General features: G+C 37.9%; 1 protein-coding gene across 1 annotated transcript in view; it reads left to right on the forward strand.

Moving 5' to 3' along the window:
* The window catches only part of LOC107155062 (guanylate-binding protein 6-like), a 31,754-nt gene extending 19,633 nt beyond the window's left edge, over window positions 1-12,121 (forward strand). Inside the window, 6 exon segments of the mRNA XM_048814510.1 lie at window positions 573-642; window positions 1,150-1,492; window positions 3,812-3,895; window positions 3,897-3,915; window positions 4,232-4,425; window positions 11,593-12,121. Coding sequence (XP_048670467.1) covers window positions 573-642; window positions 1,150-1,492; window positions 3,812-3,895; window positions 3,897-3,915; window positions 4,232-4,425; window positions 11,593-11,820 — 938 coding nt within the window. The 3' untranslated portion in view covers window positions 11,821-12,121.
* Window positions 12,122-16,100: the final 3,979 nt, after the last annotated feature.

Genomic DNA, 16,100 nt, shown 5'->3' on the forward strand with positions numbered 1-16,100 from the left:
TTTTTTTTTTTTTTTTTTTTTTTTTTGTGGTGCCAAGGATGAAATCCAGGGCCTTAAACATGCTAGGCAATCACTCCACCACTGAGCCACATCCCAAACCCCTAGGCCTAACATTTTTATTCCAGGGTTTGTATCCTTCTTATCTCAGAAATAACCTAGATTTTTGTGGGTAACAAGACTCTGCAGGCTACAAGTGCTCTCTTTATCTAAAAGATGACACTTTGTTTTCTACTGCTGCAAAACAAATGATCATGTACTCAGCAGCCTAAAATAGCATGCATTCATTAGCTCACAGTAAGGTTAGATCCCAGCATAGGGTATGTGGGGGTTCTGCTCAGTGCCTCACAAGCTGAAAACAAGATATAAAATGCCTTAGTTCTCATCTGGACACCTGGGTACCCTTTTCATCTTCAACATACCAGTGATGCATCCCATCTTTCCTTCCTTTCTAGTCTCTCTGTTTTCCCTTCTGCTGGAAAAAACTGTTCTAATGTGCAGATGTGGTTAGGTTCAATAGGGTACTGTTCATTTATTATATTTATCCTGTGTAATGCCACATATTGTAACCATAGGATTACTAACCATCATATTCACAGACCCGGGGACAAGGCAGGAAGTGGACATGGAGGAGAGAACTCTCAGGTGACAACTTAGTTCGGCTGATCAGATGTACCTTCACTGAAAGTTTTTCTTTCAGACTATTTAGGACAGATCTTAATTTGACAAAATTCTCTTATTTCATATTGAGGAAAATCCAGCTGGATTGTAATTTCCAAATAGAAACAAACAAACAAATGCTCCTATTCTTATATCCTCACACACTGAAACTGTCACGGAAAGAACTTGCAAAGCAGTCAAAACTCTGCTCAGAATATACTTAACTTGTTTCTGGTGGGTAGGTGTGCCATGCATATATTTTCATCTGTAGCAACCCGCACTCTCTGAGGGGAATTTTACTTCAACCAGAATTAAACATTAAACATTTTATTAGTGATTGTTAGGGTTTCGGTTGCTGTTAATCATACTATTACTAAATAAACTATAAAGTTTATGTCTTCCAACTCCATCATTTAACATATATTGAGACTGACATTGAGGTAAGAGACTTTTCAGAGTCACACAATGAATTGGCCAGACCTGGGACTGAAGCATGTCTCCTGACTCCTTCTATGTTCCAGTCCTCTCTGAGGCGGTCAGACTGCTTTTTCTGAGAGGATACCAGTTGGGCCTTCATTCTAACAACTTCTTTGTATTTTACTTCCCTACATTTCCCTTCCAGGACACCATAGAGAGAGAGAAAAAAGGTCTCCTGCTGCAGAATGAAGAGGTATCTGTCAACTGCTGCGAGGCTCGGCTGAAGCAGCTTTCAGGGCCCCTGATGCGAAGCATCTCAAGAGGAGCGTTCTCTGTTCCTGGAGGCCATAGGCTCTACTTAGAAGCAAAGAAGAAGGTAGAACTTCAGTACAATCTAGGGTCCAGGAAAGGAGTGAAGGTGAGGAGTAAGGGGAGGGGAGAGGGCCAGTATGTGGTCAGAGGGTCTGTGCTGCTCCTTCTAAAACTAAGCTGCCACCATTATTTGTGAAACAAAAGCAGAGAATGGCTATATGTTGACATTTATATAATTTTATATCCCCTGTTAGTTAGATCCTCTTAAGTAAACCAGAAACAGTTCTTCCCAGAGAGGGTTTAGAACCAGGAATTCAGGTGAAACCAACCATTTCTTTTACCTATCAAAAAAAGCGGTTTTAATTTTTTTCTGCTAAAACACAGAAGGTACAATATGAAAGAAATGACTTTGTTCTTGTGAGGCTTAACATATTTCAGTTGGACAAAAAACAGTCAATGGTATATGAAGTGATAAGGTTATCATAAGTTAACGGTAACTGGTGTGTACTCATAGTAGCAGAGAATGATGATGGACGTAGTTGTTAGGGAACATTGAACATTCTCTTCCTACACCAGGTACAGGTTCTGGTGTTTTCCTTACATTACCTATTTAATTCTCAGAATACACAAAGTACATATTACTATCTTCCATATTAATACCCTTAAGAAAGGTAGTGCACAGAAGGCCTATTACGTGACCTAAGATCATAACAGTCTGTCAGTGACAGAGCTCATGGGCAGCCATTTTAAACTCAGAATTTATTTTTAAGGCGGGGGGATGGGGGGATCCTCCTACTGCACCACTTCAGATTCTTCCAGCTATTCTACAAGGTTCCCTTTTTTCCACATCCTCAGCAACATCTCTTGTCCTTTGACTAATTGATAATAGGCATCCTCACAGATGTACTAAGATCTCATTGTAGTTTTCATTTGTGTTTCACTGGTATTAGTGATGTTGAGCACTTTTACAAATATCTGATTAACATTTGAATTTCTTCTTTGAAGAATGTTTATTCAGGTCCTTTGCCCATTTTGTAATCAGGTTATTTATTTTTTTTACTGCAGAGTTATGATTTTCTAATATGCTTTGTATATTACCCCTTATTAGATACATGGCTTACAAATATTTTCTCCCATTCTATACATTGTCTTTTTCATTTGGTTAGTGGTTTCCAGGCTGTGCTGAGACTTTAGTTTGTTGCAGTCACATTTATTTTACTTTTTGCTTTTGTTGCCTGTCTTTTGGTTTTAAATACAAGAAATCTTTGTAAAGGCAAATGTCAAGGTTTCCCCCCTAATATTTCTTCTAGAAGTTTTATAGTTTCAGGTCTTATGTTTAAATATTTAATAAACTTTTAGTTCATTTCATAGAAGGCATAAGATAATGGTTCAATTTCATTCTTTCCTGGCTCTCTATTCTGATCCACTGGTGTATGTGTCTGTTTTTATGGTAGTACCATGCAGTTATGAATACTAAGTAATACAACTATACATATCATATATGTGATAGAATATCATTCAGTCTTAAAAAAAAGTACTGTCAATGACAACAACATGGATTAACCTAGGGACATTGCACTAAATGAAATAAGTCAGCCACAGAAAAATAAATGCTGCATGGTTCATGTTCAGTGGTGCCAATCAACAAAAGGAGCAAAAAGCCATTAAGCTCATATTAACATAGTGTTCAGTTAGAGTAGAATAGTGATTAGCAGGGCCTGAGAGAGGGGAAGGGAGATACTGGTAAAATATATAAATATGCAGGCATAGATGAGTAAGTGCTGCCCACCTGATGTACAAATGTGACTGTAGTTAAAATACTCTATTGTGTACCTTAATGTTACTAAGATAGTAGGCCTTGTGCATTCTCACGACAATGGAAAATGTAACTGTGTGATGTGATCAACATGAAACTGGCTTGATTGTAGGAACCATTCAACAATGCAGTCATATATCAAACATCATGTTATATAATTTCAAAGTATACAATTTTTATTTGTTAATCTCAACAAAGCTGAAAAGAAACACAGAAGGCAGCCTAGAAAAGCTTTCTAGTATAGGAGGTGGAAGACACAAGTCAAACAAACTGTAGATATGATGCTAGTTAAGGAAGGCTAGAACAGATCCAGAAAAAGGATGTGCACATACCACAAACAATGGAGAGGGTACGTGTTTGTAGAACTGCTCTTACATATGACTGGGGTGGCTGGTGGGCAGCACTCAGGGGAGAGGAGTCTACTGTCGAGGGTTTTCATGTCTCACCAGAGCACGGACTTTTGTTGTGTCCTTAGAAGGACAGGAATCCCTATGGGATCCTAACTAAGAATGATGCAAAATAAAGTCAGTCTATTGAATAATAACTTCCTTATCAGAAGACTAGATCTTTGATGTCTAAAATGTTTTTGTTCCTTCTTGGTTCCCCCAGGCAAACGAGGTCCTTCAGAGCTTCCTGAAGTCACAGCTTGCCGTAGAAAAATCCATCCTGCAGTCAGATAAAGCCCTCACTGCTCAAAAAGAAGGCCATAGCAGGTACAGGGGAGGTCACAGCTCTCAGAGAGTGGGGAGGTTCCTGCATAGACTGACTGACTGGACAGGAAAACCTTCCTGAAACCAGAAGATTCTTCCTGCTGTGGAGCACATGCTCTGCTAAATCTGAGAGCAACAGGGGAGGCCAGCAAATCAGTTTTTCATCACATTTGGAGACATACTGTGGCTATCATGGCTAAAGGGAGGATTCAGATATCCCTCTAGCTTTTTCTGAAATAAGTTTGGTTTGTGAAGCTAGGATAGTAGAGCTCAGACCTGACTGTTTTTTTTTTCCCTCCCTAAAACTTTTGTGGAACAGTTGAGCGGCTCAAGAGGGAGGCAGCTGAGAAGGAACAGGAGCTGCTAAGACAGCAACAGCAAGAGCAGCAGGAAATGATGGAAGCACAAAAGGGAAGCTTAAAAGAACACATTGCTCAGCTGGAGAAGAAGTTGGACAGGAAAATGGAGAACCTTCTGAAAAGGTTGGAAAATAATCTGGACCATAAGCTAAAGGTGAGCCTGGACAGGGCCTGGCAGTGCCTGACAGACAGTGCCCTGGTTCCTCAGGAAGGAAATTACCAACATGTTAAGCATGGACATGATTTCAAAGGGAAACTCAAAAGGTGCATGTTTCACTAACACCTCATGTATACCTGCATCCTCCTGAAGTCTGTAAATCTCTGAGACTCCAGCACCTTGTATATTGATAGAATTCAGAGTATACAGTGTTCCCCAGGGTGATGGATTAAGGTTTGTTGAGATTATAGGTTGGTCTTACTGTGTCCCAGTTGAATAGTGTGTTAGTCCATTGGTCTTTTTAGGATTCTTGGCACAACCATCAAAGAGATCAAAATTAGATCCATCTGAACTGCACATATCACCTTTGACCTGCTATAAAATGTAGGATCTTTGAAAGCCCTGAATTTGCTCCATTTATTTCCATGGCCTGATTCTTTCTACAACAAAAATAAAGTCTTTGTCCCAACCAGGAGCTTGATAACTAGTGTTCTCTACTAGGTATTTCCTATTATTTGTTAGAAGATCATAGCCATGCTACTTCAGTGGAACTGATAATTCATTAGATCTCAATCTGTGTGCCAAGAGGAATTCTCTTTTTTGGGGATTTTAAAATCATGAACAATGGCATATATTAATTGTACAAGTTAATGGAATTTACCATGATATTTCCATACATGCATATACTGTGCATTGATCAGGTCCATAGATCCTTCTTCTACCCTTTTCCTCTCTCCCTTCCTCCCTCCCAGCCCCAATCCTGGTCCCTAATATTCCCTCTTCTACTTTCTGGTCACTTTTGTTGTTGTTGTTGTTTTATTTCCACATATGAGATATTTTCCCAGGAGTGGGATAGCTGGATCACATGGTAAATTCTAAGTTTACTTTTGGGAAACCTCCAAACCATTTTCCATAGTAGCTGTACTAATTCACATTCCTGCCAACCACATGTAAGTGCTCCTATTTCTCCAAATCCAGAACTTGCCATTATTATTATTATTTATCATTATTATTTATTTTGACAATTGGCATTCTAATCAGAAGGAGATATAGTCTGAGGGAAGTTTTGATTTGAATTTCCCTGATAACTAAAGATATTAGTACTTTGTAACATATTTATTTGCCATTTGTATTTCTCCTGTTGAGAAATATCTGTTTAGGATATTTGCCCATTTCTAATTGTATTACTTAGGTTTTTTATTGTTGTTGTTAAGATTTTTAAAGTTATTAATCCTATGTCAGAAGAATAGATGGCAAAGATTTTCATGTAAGGTGCCTCTTTAGTGTTCTTACTTTGCTGTGCAGAAATTTTTTTAATTTGTTGTAATCTCATCTGTTAACTTTTGCATTTGTTTCCTCTTTTTTGTGATCCTATCTAAAACACCATTGCCTGTGCCAATATCTTAAAGGGCTTCTGCTGTTTTCCTCTCGTGGTTCCTGAGTTTCAGGTTTTATACTTTAGTCTTTGATCCATTTGGGGTTCTTTAGTGTACAGGGTGAGAGATAGGGGTCATTTTCAGTCTCCTACATGTGGATATTCAGTTTCCCAGTGCCATTTGTTGAAGAGTCTGTCCTTCCTCCGTTGTCTCAGTTTTGGGTACCCTCATTGAGAATCGGTGAGGGGAAGGTGTGTGGATTCATTTCTGGTCCTCTGTTCTATTAACTGATCTACAAGTTTGTTTACATGCCAATATGGTGTGGTCTTTGTTGCTATGGCCCTGTAGTATCTCTTGAAATCAGGTATTGTGATGCCTCCAGCTTTGCTCTTTTTGCCCAATATTCCTTTGCCTATTCAGGATCTTTTGTGCTTTCATATGAATTTAATTTTTTTCTCTGAAGAATGTCATTCATATTTTGATGGCCACTGAATCTGTAGATCACTTTGCTTGTCAAAGCATATTAAGTCCTATTACACAAATGCTAAGGTTACATCACCAGAATGAAGATAAAGCTACAAACACTTCTCTGATTTGGTCAATGGCGGTGATATGGCTAAATTAGTCAAAATAGCTAGTAACCTTTTGGCTGTTATAGAAGGAAGAAATGTTTATAATCCTCAAGTTAATAATACAGTTTGTTTATAGTTTGAGTCAGCAAGGCAGGATAGTATTGATGGTGTGAAGCTATAGGCAATGATTAAGGCTGTGGTTCCTGTAGAATTTCATGATGTTTGAATAAGAATAACTACAATTGTTATTAATACTATATGATTTATAGGTTATTAAGTAATTAATGAATTTTGATCTGATGTAAGAAAATAAATTTTGTTATAATTATACCTCATAAAGATGATATAAAAAATGGATAGGCTAGATGATCTGTTAGTGGATTTAGAACTGTAGTGATTCATATTATACCATAATCTCCTAGTATCCACAATACACCCAAAAGAACCACAGATCTGGTGATTAGAGTCTCTGTTATGCTTTTGATAGTCATAGATGGAGGCCACAGTGTGTTTTTATGTAAAAGCTTTCATACATGTTAATCACAAAATGTTATTAGATCAGTAGTGTGGATGTGGTTTAGCTTTGCAAATTTAGTCAGCTTTTTGCTGCTAAGACTAAAGAACCTGACCAAAACAATTGTAGAGAAGGAAAGGTTTATTTGAGGGCTCACAGTTTCAGAGGTCTTAGTCCAAAGAAGGCCAATTCCATCCCTCAGGGCTTGAGGTGAGGCAGAATATCAGGGGAGAAGAGTGTGGCAGAGGGAAACATCTCATATGCTGATCAGGAAGCAGAGAGAGGTTTCCACTTTCCAGATACAAATATATACCCCAAAGTCACACCCCAATTCCCACCTCCTCCAGCCACACCCTACCACTTCAATTACTACTCAGTTAATCCCTATCAAGGGATTAAGACTTTTACAACCCAGTAATTTCTCCTCTGAACCTTCTTGCATTGTCTCACCTGTGAGCTTTTTGGGGACACCTCACATTCAAATCATAACACTTTGTGATGGTCAGCTAAAAACTTTAGTGATTCTACTGTATTTTGAGTGTAGATTAATGCTATAGGAAGTTGTGGAGAGCAACAGATATGTACAATAGAAAATAAAGTCTTGCATTTAATTGTTCTGTTTGATTTCTTCACTGGATAATATGATTAAAGTTGGGATTAATGTTGCTTTGAAGAGCATACAAAATATAGTGGCTGTGAATGTTACAATTGAAAATATTTCTAAGGAGATTAATATTGCAACATAAAGTTTTTGTAGAATTGATTATTTAGTTGATATTGACATGCTAGAATTATTAGGGATAGAATTCAGGTTGCTACTATTAATAGGGTGAGTGATAATGAGTAAGAAAAATACTTTAGTGAAAAAATTAAAACTTTCTGCAGAATTAATTGAGAAGAAATAAACTCCTGGATATTTTTTGGGGGGTGAGTACTGCGGATTGAATTCAGGGGCGTTCAACCACTGAGCCACATCCCCAGCTCTTTTTTGTATTTTATTTAGAGACAATGTCTCATTGGCTTAGCACCTCACCATTGCTGATATACATTTATCCAAAAATTAATAAATAAAACAAATGGGGTGGGGGAATGAGAAGAGAAGGTAGACAAACAACTATGAGATACCAAGGAGAGAGAAAAGTATGACCAAAGTACAAGAAGAAACATAGCTCAAATACCTCCAATGAACATGACTATAGATTTAATTCAATTTCCTGGGGAGGGGGGTTGTCAATATGCACTGGATACTACTCCTCTATTTTCTTTCAGTATTTTCTTTGCTATTTTGAATGGGATTGTTTTCCTGATTTCTTTCTCATCAAATTCATATTGATGTATAGAAGAGTTACTGATTTTGTATATTGATTTTGTATCTTACTACCTTCCTGAATTAGTTTATTGGTTACAAAAGGTTTTTGGTAGAGTCTTTAGGTTTTTGTATGTATAGAATCATATTATTGGTACATAGAGATGCCTTTTTCCTTTCCTGTTTGTACCTTTTATTTCTTCCTCTTGTCTAATTGCAATGGCTAAATTTTCTAGCACTGTATTGAGTGAGAGCACTGAGAGTGTATACCCTTGTCTTGTTCCTGATCTTAGAGGAAATACTTTCAGTTTTCTTCCATTCAGTATGATGTTGGCTATGGATTTGTTACATACAACCTTTATTATGTTGAGGTATGATCCCTCTATACCTCATTTATTCAGAGCTGTTTTCATGTAGGTGTATTGAATTTTATCAAAGACACTTTCTGCATCTGTTGAGATGATCATGTAATTTTAAAATTTTATTTATGTGATGCATTACATGTATTGATTAGATATGTTGAACCATTCTTGAATCCCTGAAATGAAAGTCAACTTAATCATCATGTATGAATATTTTATTGTGTTGTTGAATTCAGTTTGCAAGTATTTTATTGAAGATTTTGCATGTGTGTTTATCGGGGATAATGATGTATATTTTCTTCTCTTCTTGGTGTGTCCTTGTAGGGTTTGGTAGCAGTGTAATGGTGTTCTCAAAGGATGAGTCTGGAAGGGTCCCTCTTTTCACTACAATGGAATAATTTTGTGAATCATTTTTGTTAGGTCTTTAAAAGTTTGGTAAAATTCAACCGTAAAACCATGCAGTTTTGAGTTGTTATTTTTGGAGAAGTCTTCTAAACTGAATCGGTTTTGTTACTTGTTATTTCTCTATTTAGGTTTTTGTATCTTCTTGTTTTTTGTTTGTTTGTTTGTTTTGTTTTGTTTTCACCAGAGATTGAACCCTCAGGCACTTAGCCACTGAGCCACATCCTCAGCCCTTGTTTTTATTTTAAAATTTGAGACAGGTTCTAACTTGCTTAGAACCTTGCTAAGTTTCTGAGGCTGAACTGGAACTTGGAATTCTCCTGCCTCAGCCTCCCAAGCCACTGAAATTATAGGCATGTGCCACCTACCCACCTTTGGTTCAATTGTGGCAGATTGCATGTGACCAGAAAGTTCTTCTTTTCTTCTAGATTTTCCAATTTATTATCTTATATCTATAGGTCTCACAAGAGTGAAACCATTCTGGTAATTCAGCCAGGAGTTGTGTGGACATAGTGTATGCATTTCTATGTTTACTATTACAGTGGGATTGATTATTTCTATCAAGTGATGGGGGTTGATATTGGCTCTGTTTTTTTTAATATGATTCTGATACAGATGCTCCAGTCATGGTACAGGGCATGAAGCTCTTGTCCTCTGATTAAATACTGGTGCGTGTCTAGGTGGTTCATGGGGAGAAGTGGGGGTCAGAATCACAGTTCTCCTCTAGTGGCATTCACATCTAGTCTTATCAACAATGCATGTTCTGACAAGTTGCAGGTGCAGCCAATGCAGAAATAATGCATAAGAATGATGTCAGCAAAAGTTCTGTAACTCTTCTCTTCACTATTGTGGAGTGTCTTCCCAGGAGTGGGAACTCAGAGCCTCCCTACCCGTACCCACCTGAAGTGTCTGTCAGGTTTCAAGTCTGTCAAAGCTGGAGCTGGATACAATTCCTCTCAACTGGCCTGGGAATGCAGCTCGTCAACCAAGCAGCCATGCAATTTGTGTAAGGCCCTGAGCTCAATCCAAAAATAAAGTAAAATAATAAAAATCACAAAAATAAAGACAAGGAGAACAACAAGGAGAAAAGAGAAAATATTATTACTTAAATAAAAAATTAAATTTTAATAAAAGTAAAACTAACAAGTTAAAAATAAAACTAACAAGAAAAGTTAAATAAAAGATAAAAATAAATAATAGCAAATGAAGAAAACAAAAGAAAAGATTTTTTTTTTTTTTTTTTGAAAAGAAGAAAACAAATCCTTCCACTCGAGATGCTTGGAAAAGTAAGAAAGGTGTGTTATTGCAGCCTATTTTAAGTCAGCTTCTCTGCTAATCTTAGAGTGTGTTTCCCAGGGGTGGGTTTTTTTCATTCTGCCCACCATTCTTTCACTTGTGGTAGCCACCAAGGAGCCACAGGCAGTGAGACCCATGAAGCTAACTGAAACTCCTTTTAGCTAGATGCAGGCCAGAGCTAGATCCTGTGTAAGATGGGTTTTGCCAGGCCTAGATTCCCTCTGGCATGTCTCAGGCTGTGTGCTCTGAGGCAGGGCATATTTCCGAGCAGAGTATCTCAGGGCAGGTAATTGGGAATGAAGGTGTCAGGGGCCGACTGGACACTAGAACAATACAGTTTTGTAATGGGAAGGGAACAGTGGGATCCACATAATCTGCCATTGTAATCCTGGCATCTTCAGGCCTGGTAGCCATGAGAGACCACTTGCAACTACTCAGTCCCTTTTTTCAGAGGACAGGTTCCCTGGTGAGATGATTGTAGAGGGTGAAAGCCTCTGTTCCCCTTAGCTTCACAGCCTGCATTCCCACGAATGGGACTCTTAGTGAGTTTGTGTCAGAGCCAGTCCCCTGAGCCAAGACCCTCTCAAAAAACTGTCACCCACTGAAGCAATGCAGTGGAAAGTCCATGCGGTGCTAGAGATGGGAATATGCCCCTCCTGAGCAGGGAAAACTCAGACAATGGGACCCTTCTCAAGATGACTCCTGGCTTCAGCACCCTGAGGGTTTGTTGGGAGATAGAACAAACCTAAAGTGTAGAGCTCAGGTCTCTTACTTATTTAAATTGTATGTCTGCAACATATTGACCTGTGCACCAGTGGAGCTGGCTGGGACTCTTTCCCCTTTATTCCCATTGAGAGAAGATCCTAATACCTGACCTCAGTGATGGGCAGTAGGTACTGGGGCATTCTGTTTCTCTTGCTATGCTGTTATCCCAAGATTCTGTGTTTTCACCAGGTCCCCATCTCTCTGCTGCTGAACTCTAGCGCTCTCCTAGGGCCACTCACCTCCACATGCAGTTCCACAACTATTGCTTTGTTTCTAGTCCACAGAGGAGAAGGCAAGCACTGGGTGCATCTATTCTGAAATCATATGGCTCAGGACAGTCTCTGGGCTTGAACAAAACATCTCTCCAACATAGCCTGGTGGTGCTGAGGAAATCTCACAAATGTATGAACCATGGATTGTCCCATTATCCAAGTCCAAATGTTTAGAAACATCAAAAAACATTCTAAGGTGGTAGAGAAATGAACACATGATTAACTGCTGAAGTTGTTCAACATAAAACTCTGTCTGTTAGTAATGGGATTTTCAAAAGTGGACTTCTTCTCTTTCACAGGTCCAAGAAAAACTTCTGACTGAAGGATTTCAAAAGGAAGCTGAGAAGCTAAGAAAAGAGATAGATCGACTACGAGATGAACTAGATGACATCAACACCAAAAAATCCTCAATTGTCTCACAGATCCTTGATTTAGTTTCCTCTGTGATAAGGGTAGGAACTTCTGCTGATACACTCTTGGATGTAGTGAGGAATATATGTGATCTATTACGAAGGCATTTCTCCTAAGAAAATGATAAAATAAAATTTTAAATTTTAATTACACAACATGTTGTTCAATATTTAAGTAAACAATATAAAGAAATGGGAAACAAATAAGGAGATAATGAAATTGTTAGTAGAAAAGTTTTGAGTAAAGCAAAGACAAATGCCAAGATGAAGAAAACATTTGCAGTTTGATTTTAGACATGATGATATTATAACTAATGATGAGCTCTTGTGAGAAGAGACAAACAACTACATTTCTAAATCAGCAGAGATATGATAAAATTTTTGACTTTACTGATAATAAAATTTGTGCAAAATGAAATTATGAAGTTTGTGTTTCACTTCATTTATGGGTAAGGAAGAGTAATTTTTCCAGGACCCTGAGCTAACAAGGGTTTGGTGTAATCAGTGGCCTCTCTTATTTGCTATTGGGATTGTGAATGGCTGCTACTATACATTAAAAATTAGAATGCAGATATCTTTGATCTAGCAATTACCCATTTAGTCATTTCTCTTATATACTTATTTACCCAAGATGAAATGGACATTGTTAATGGTATGCTATAATGACAAAAGACTGAAAAACAATACTTTGAAGTCCCTCAGTCACTGATATTGTTTTGATCTTACATATCTCCCAAAAGCTCATGTTTGAAATCATGATACCCAATCCAGAAAGGTTTGAAGGTGGAATTTTAGGCAATGATGAGAGAATTAATCCATTTGATGGGTTAATAATTTAAATGAACTCCTATTAACCGTAGGTAGGTTGTGCATGCCTGGAGGAAATAGGTCATTGAGGTTGTGTCCTTAGGGATTATATCTTATCCCTGGCTCCTTGAGTGTCCTCTGTCATTCTCTCTTTGTTTCCTGGCTACCATGCGCTGAGCAGCTTTCCTCTGCTATTTCCTTTCCACCATTTCCATCTCAGGCCTAGAGCTATAGAGTTGACTGACCACAGACCGAACCTCTAAAACTCTGACCAAAATAAACTTTCTCTCTCTCTCTAAGTTGTTCTTGTTAGATGTAGCCATAGTGCCATAGAGCTGACTGACACAATCAGGTATTGATAACGTAAACCTTGGGACATACTTTCAGAAGAATACTCTGCATTTTCACTGATATGAAAGGCAAAGCTTTATTGGTATTGATATGAGATCTTCTCCAAGATATATAATAAGTGAAAAACAAGATGCAGAAAGTGTATATACATATTATCACTGAATTAAGAACATAGTGTATGTGCACACATGTTATTGTCTACCTCTGGAAAAACAAAAGAAACTAGTATCCATGGTCACAATAGATTGGGACTTAGATAGCTGAAGTAAGAAATAAGAAAACAACCAACTTTATATTGTATATTCTTCCACAACTTTAACACTTTAGGTGAATTTGTCACCTATTCAAACAAATAAATACAAATTAAAAAGCTCCCAGGACAGGACGAAAGCTTTTAATACTACTAGAAATAGTATAAGTAGGCCCAACAGGAATAATTTACTCACAAGAACAGGGAACTAGAAAGCCCAAGACCTGCATCTTGATTTTGTTTTCATTATGGCCTTTCAATTGTCCTTAAAAGTTTATTCACCAGTATATGTTCACATACAACTCCCCTAAGATATTAAACTGGAATGGTCTTTAAATTTCCTCCCAGATTTATAAAGATGATGAAGTCGAAGGGAAAATTTTCTTCAGGGTTAACTCAGTATTTCAGGAATTCTTTTCAGCTGTGTAATGCTTAAGACTTCCAGCCAGAATGAACTGTGTGTTAGTCTACAATTTTGCTAAATACTAGGTATTGGCTGATTAATCACATTCGTTTTTATCCAATAGGGCTCCAACTTATGAGGTCCTCACCCTGTTCCTCAGTCTCTAGTGCTTTCAAAATGAAGGACACAATTGTAGGAACTAGTGCTGAAAAAACTCATTGAAGCAAAGGGACCTGTACCCTAGTGTGAAACTGCTGCCTATTTCTCTGATGAACTGGACACCCATGAGCCCTGAGTTCTTAGAATTTCTCACTCATAGTAACTACCCAAGAATGGCTTAAAAGTAGGATGTTTAAAATAGTAAACAAAGTATTCATGCAAACCTCATTCCTGCCATAGTCCTTCTATCATGCTGAAATAAAACCACACATTTTATATGAAGATCAAATTCTGACAGAGGAATCTGCTTAGTGTCCACAGAGCCACAAGACTGCAACAGTGCAAATACTCCTTATTTGTTCCTTCCCTCTAATGTCTTAAGAACACACCTGTGCTTTCTTTAGGATCTTAAAGTAATGGTCAGTCACCTTTCAGTTTCCCCAATAAAAACCACTGATAACAGAAGTTCTATCACTGAACCAGTCCCCAGGGACCTGCTGCTGTCACTCAGGGGAATACGCTGAATAGTGCACACTGGGATAGTCTGGTGAAGGGCAATGAGGGGGTAGGCTAGAGTTCTGGTGTCCCATCATGTCTTCTCAATACACATGACCAGCAATGGAAAGTGAAACCTCAATAAGGAAATGTTGGCATGAAATTATATCTATTTATATATCATGAAGAAGTCAAAAGGGAGGTGATAAAACAATGAAAGCAGAGAAAAATTATTCTCTACCCAGTATAAAGTTAGTCATAAGTCATCACCTGTTGGGTTAATGTTTATATATACCACGAATAAGTTTCCAGGCAAAAGACCTCTCACATACTTGAAAATCAACACGTTTTTGTTGAAATTTTGAATGTATAATGGATCTATCTCAAGAACCTTCTCGACAACTCTTTTAGGAAGACCAGTGCACATTCACTCCTCCTCCACATGGTATTTGGGCCACTTCTAAAACTCCTTGTTCCTGTTCTCAGATAGTGTCCACAGCCTGCCTTGCTAGGGCCACCTTCTCACCTATTGGTGCCAAGTCTGAACAACCCAGATTAAATCTGTGTCTTCAGGAAACTCCTCTTGTGGACTAGAAGTTAGGGCTGGGAACTTGGAAATACAAAGAAATGGAGAAGACCTGTGTCCTAGAGAACTGGAAATAACATAAAGAAGTAGGAAAGCTGAGGAGAGAGTTGCATGGTCTCCTTCTGGCCTCCTCAGTCTCAGATTACATTCTGTCACACAAGCATATATTCCTCAGAGGGAGGAAGTAAGAACATGTAACCAAGCTGCCAGCATCCCAGTGAGAGGCCTCTTGGAAGTAAAGTCTCACTAGGAAGGGGTCATAGGGAGGTTCTCAGGGAGGTTTTCCAGCTTGGAAGAAAAACCAGAAATAAGATCCCCTATAGTGAGGGAAGCAGACAGCAGCTCCAGTCCAGAAATATGGCATGACTTCCGTGGGCTTCTAGGACTGCCATAGCTTCCTATGTCATGTTCATGAAGGAGAACAGGAACCTATTTACTTCTCTTAAACAATCACATCCTTTAAGAACAAATCAACACCAAAAGCAGTAGAACACAGGAAATAATTAAAATCAGAGCTGAAATCAATGAAATCAAAACAAAAGAAACAATTTAAAAAAATTGACAAAACAAAAAGTTGGTTCTTTGAAAAAATAAATGAAATAGATAAACCCATGGCCATGCTAACAAAGAGAAGGAGAAAGAAAACTCAAATTACTAACATATAAGATGAAGAAGGAAATATCAAAATGGATGTGTCTAAAATACAGAAGACAATTAGAAGGTATCTTGAAAATTTATATTACAATAAAATAGAAAATATCGAAGATGTCAACAAATTTCTAGAGACATGACTTACCCAAACTTAATGAGGAGGTCATACATGATTTAAACAGATCAAGTTCAAGCAATGAAATAGAAAACACCCTCAACAGCCTACCAACCAAGAAAAGCCCAGGACCAGATGGATTCTCAGCGGAGTTCTACAAGACATTCAAAGAAGATTTAACACCAATACTCCTCAAAATATTCCATGAAATAGAAAAGGATGGAACCCTTCCAAACTCATTCTATGAGGCTAATATTACCCTGATACCCAAACCAGACAAAGACACATAAAGGAAAAAAATCTTCAGACCAACATCTCTGATGAACATAGATGAAAAATTCTCAATAAAATTCTGGGAAATTGCATACAAAAACATATTAAAAAGATAGTGCACTACAATCAAGTGGGGTTCATCCCAGGGATGCAAGGTTGGTTCAACATATGGAAATCAATAAAAATAATTCATCAAATTAATAGACTTAAAAACAAGAATCATATGGTCATCTCAATAGATGCAGAAAAAACATTTGACAAAATACAGCACCCCTTCATGTTCAAAACACTAGAAAAACTAGGGATA

Source organism: Marmota marmota, unplaced genomic scaffold, assembly GCF_001458135.2.
Source record: "Marmota marmota marmota unplaced genomic scaffold, marMar, whole genome shotgun sequence".
NCBI lineage: Eukaryota > Metazoa > Chordata > Mammalia > Rodentia > Sciuridae > Marmota > Marmota marmota.